This window comes from Corvus brachyrhynchos, unplaced genomic scaffold (genome assembly GCF_000691975.1).
Source record: "Corvus brachyrhynchos isolate BGI_N302 unplaced genomic scaffold, ASM69197v1 scaffold101, whole genome shotgun sequence".
Lineage (NCBI taxonomy): Eukaryota > Metazoa > Chordata > Aves > Passeriformes > Corvidae > Corvus > Corvus brachyrhynchos.
Genome location: NW_008237239.1, coordinates 2,647,103 through 2,650,273, shown reverse-complemented (window position 1 = coordinate 2,650,273; position 3,171 = coordinate 2,647,103). Strand labels below are relative to the sequence as shown.

At 43.7% G+C, this 3,171-nt stretch overlaps 1 protein-coding gene across 1 annotated transcript; it reads right to left on the bottom strand.

The window, feature by feature from the left end:
* Positions 1 to 357: 357 nt before the first annotated feature.
* RGS2 (regulator of G-protein signaling 2) lies at positions 358 to 3,170 on the bottom strand (the record flags this gene model as incomplete). Its single annotated transcript, XM_017729582.1, has 4 exons — positions 358 to 1,351; positions 1,731 to 1,897; positions 2,760 to 2,821; positions 2,923 to 3,170. Coding segments are annotated over 4 exons (672 nt in total), but the record flags the coding sequence as incomplete, so codon positions are not given.
* Between the last annotated feature and the right edge of the window lies 1 nt (position 3,171).

Below are 3,171 nucleotides of genomic sequence, written 5' to 3'. Positions count from 1 at the left end.
CTATGGGTACCTGTAATCCCAATGGCATCCTGTGCCCTGCAGCAGCACTGCTGCTCTGTTTGATCTGTCAGCATGTGCAGCTGTATGTGTGCCTTGCATGTCTTAGAGATTGGCTTCACAGACATGTTGGGACAGAGGATGTGGTTGAACATGTCTCCCTGTTAAGCTTTCAAGCTCTGAAGGTTTTTGTTCTGTTGATAAAACCCAAACAAAAACTCAGCTCATAGATTAAGAACTAACTGCTTTAAAATTAGCCCCATTAAGATCTCACCCAGGACCCACAGTCCCTATACACACTGTCTGACACTGGATTCCAGAGTATCTGTGTGTGCAACACAAATTAGGGAACAAAAGAAGCTTTGTATCAAAATAGTTTATTAAAAACAATAAAACTTCACTGAAGCTTGCTGTCTTCAAGACAGAATTATGACATTGCAGCATTGAACACAATCATAATCCACATATAAATATAATACTATACAGCTCCTGTTCGCCTTGGCCAAGTTCTGCCCTCAGTCTGGCCCCACACAGCCCTGCTGACACAACCCAGCCCTGCATACTTTAGCTGCAGAACCTGTTCCTCTGGGAACTGAGTTATTATATCCCTTCCTCCCCTCACAGTGCTGTTACTGTGAGGAGGTTGCACAGAAACCCAGCACAGCCCTTGGCAGCTCGAGGCAGTAACAGAACCGGTGTGAGCACACCGAGCCACCGACAACAGCAGCGCTGGGGGATGTTTAGGAAAAATAAATAGGCAACCAATTACTCAAGTTCCCAGCACTGCCCCAGTGCAGAGAGCAGCTTCTGTTCACAAGAAGGAAGCTCTGTCCGGACCTGCCGCATCGCTCCTGGGCTGTGACAGAAGGGCTCCTGCACCAGCACACTTCGGTCTAACACACAGCCAGCTCTCACTGCAGCACTGGCAGAGAAGGGCAGTGCCAGCAGTGGCTGGCACACTTCTGCCATCTCCCCTGAACACCCTCCAACAGCACCACTCTGGGCCATCAGCTCTGCATCAAAGTCAGGGTTTGTCCTTGCACCATGGCAAACAGACTGAGCGCTCAGTGCCTCAGCCTTTCGGGTCAGGATGCTGCTCATGAGCTGTGGCTTGGCTTCCTCACCAGCCCAGAGGCTGCTTCTCCCTCCTCTCCATTGCTCATGTGCCCTGGGCTGCTCTGCTGATGGGTGTCTTCTTGCACAGTTCCTGGTAGAACTCAGATTCCAAAAAGCGTGGGTAGGAGTTATTCTCCATTAAGCTGTAAACTCTCTTCTGCGCTGCACTGAAGCAGGTATGGGTGGCGTCCTGAATGTTCTGTGCGATCATGTTCTTGGTCTGGAAGTCTATGTTTATCTGAAATACACAAAGAGGAACATTACTACTGAGAATGGAATTCAACTAAGTGTAATATACAGTACAACTTCTGAAGGGGTGAAAAAGGCAAGATCCTATTACTACAGGGTCAAATTAATGGAGAATTTAAAAAAGAAAATTATTCTTTTGCACAAAGCCAAAAGTAGTTCAGATGTGTCTTTTCTGTTAAAATGGAGATTCTCTGCAATGATGCTTGTGCCATTTTCCACCTCAGTGAAAAGGCAGTTGCACTCAGACCCAGACATTAGCAGTGAGGTATATAACAATGCAGTTTGATATCTGTATCCTGAGTTCAAAGAAATAATGGCTGTAAGAATTCACAGAACAGAGCATTTATGTTTAACCAGGTTTTCTTTACCTCTTTGGGAGCCTCCTTTTCAATGAAGTCATTGTAGATTTTCTTTGCTTTCGATGTCAGCTTCTGGGGTGACTTCGTTTTCTTGAAGTCCTCACAGGCCAACCAGAACTCGATGTTCTCTTCACAAAACTCAGACTTCAAAAAAGCTCGGAAAGCAGCAAGACCATCTAAGGAAAGAAAAAAATACTCGCCATCAATTAACTATTTCAGGAATCTTGATTTTACCTGTTGGTCACATCAGTTTCTACCAAAATGTTTTGCTCTAGGTCTGTTATTTTCAGTGACATCATGGCGATAAAAAAATTCCATCATTTATGTTTGCGAACAAATTAACGCTTCAACATTAAAGCTTGGCAGGTTTTACTTTGAGTTTGCCGTTTCTTAGGCAAACACAAAAAATGAAACTATTTCTAGTTGATATGTTTCCTCCTGTGATGCCTGAGAATACATTAAAAAAATCCACTTCTCTCAAGATAAGGTCTCCTCTGTTAACCTTTACACTGCAGTAAATACAACTGCTACAGTACTCTGGAATATTATTTCAATGGAAAGGATGACTCAAGCTCAAAGAGCAAATAGTAGTATTATTTCTTAGTCTTTTTGCTTTGCTGTTGAATGCTGCTTCTTGTAGAGCTACAGTAAAACCCCAAGATCACTGAACCTGTGCTGCAGAATCCTTCCCACATTACAGGAAAGTGTTTGCCTTGGTTATACAAGCTCAGGGAAAAAATGCCCTTTTCCCATTTGGCAAAGCCAAGCTGATAGGAATGATTCTAGCTACAATGGCTTCAAGAAAAAAAAATCTACTACAATGAGGTATTCTTTGTGTTACTATTATTTTACAATTTAAAAAAGCCACTTCTATGTATTTTGGCTTTGAACTGTTAAAAACGTTTAACTTGCAAGACCAGAATCAAAGCTCTTTACATGAGAGCTACAACACTGACATGGAAGGAAGCAAACTCTTACAGACATATAAACCTCTCCATCCCTTTGCTCCCAAATGTTACTTTTTGAAGAAGAACTTACATTTGTTAGCAAGAAGTTCGTCAAAGGCTTCTGACCACAGCTGGGCTTCTTCAGGGGAAGGTCTGCAGAAAGAGAGGGAGAACATCAGATTACGCTGCTCAAGCTTTACTGCCTTTGTAGAACACTTGAGTTACTTAAACAAAGTCTCTTTCTCACAACTTACCTGAAGTAGTTGCGGTGTTTCCCTGCCTTCTTAGATTTCCTTTTATTAGAATTGGCAGAGTTCTGCAGGAAGTAGCTCAGTCTTGTTTTCCAATCTTTAATGCTGGAAGAAAGAAGAGGGAGATGCTCGTTAAAAATGACAGCTCGCAGAGCTTTAGACAGCAGCGCTTTCCCTGAGGCGGCTCCTGCAGCAGGAGTCACGCACAGCCCCTGAAGGCAAGGAACTCGCTTCCCCTCCCTCGGGCCGGGG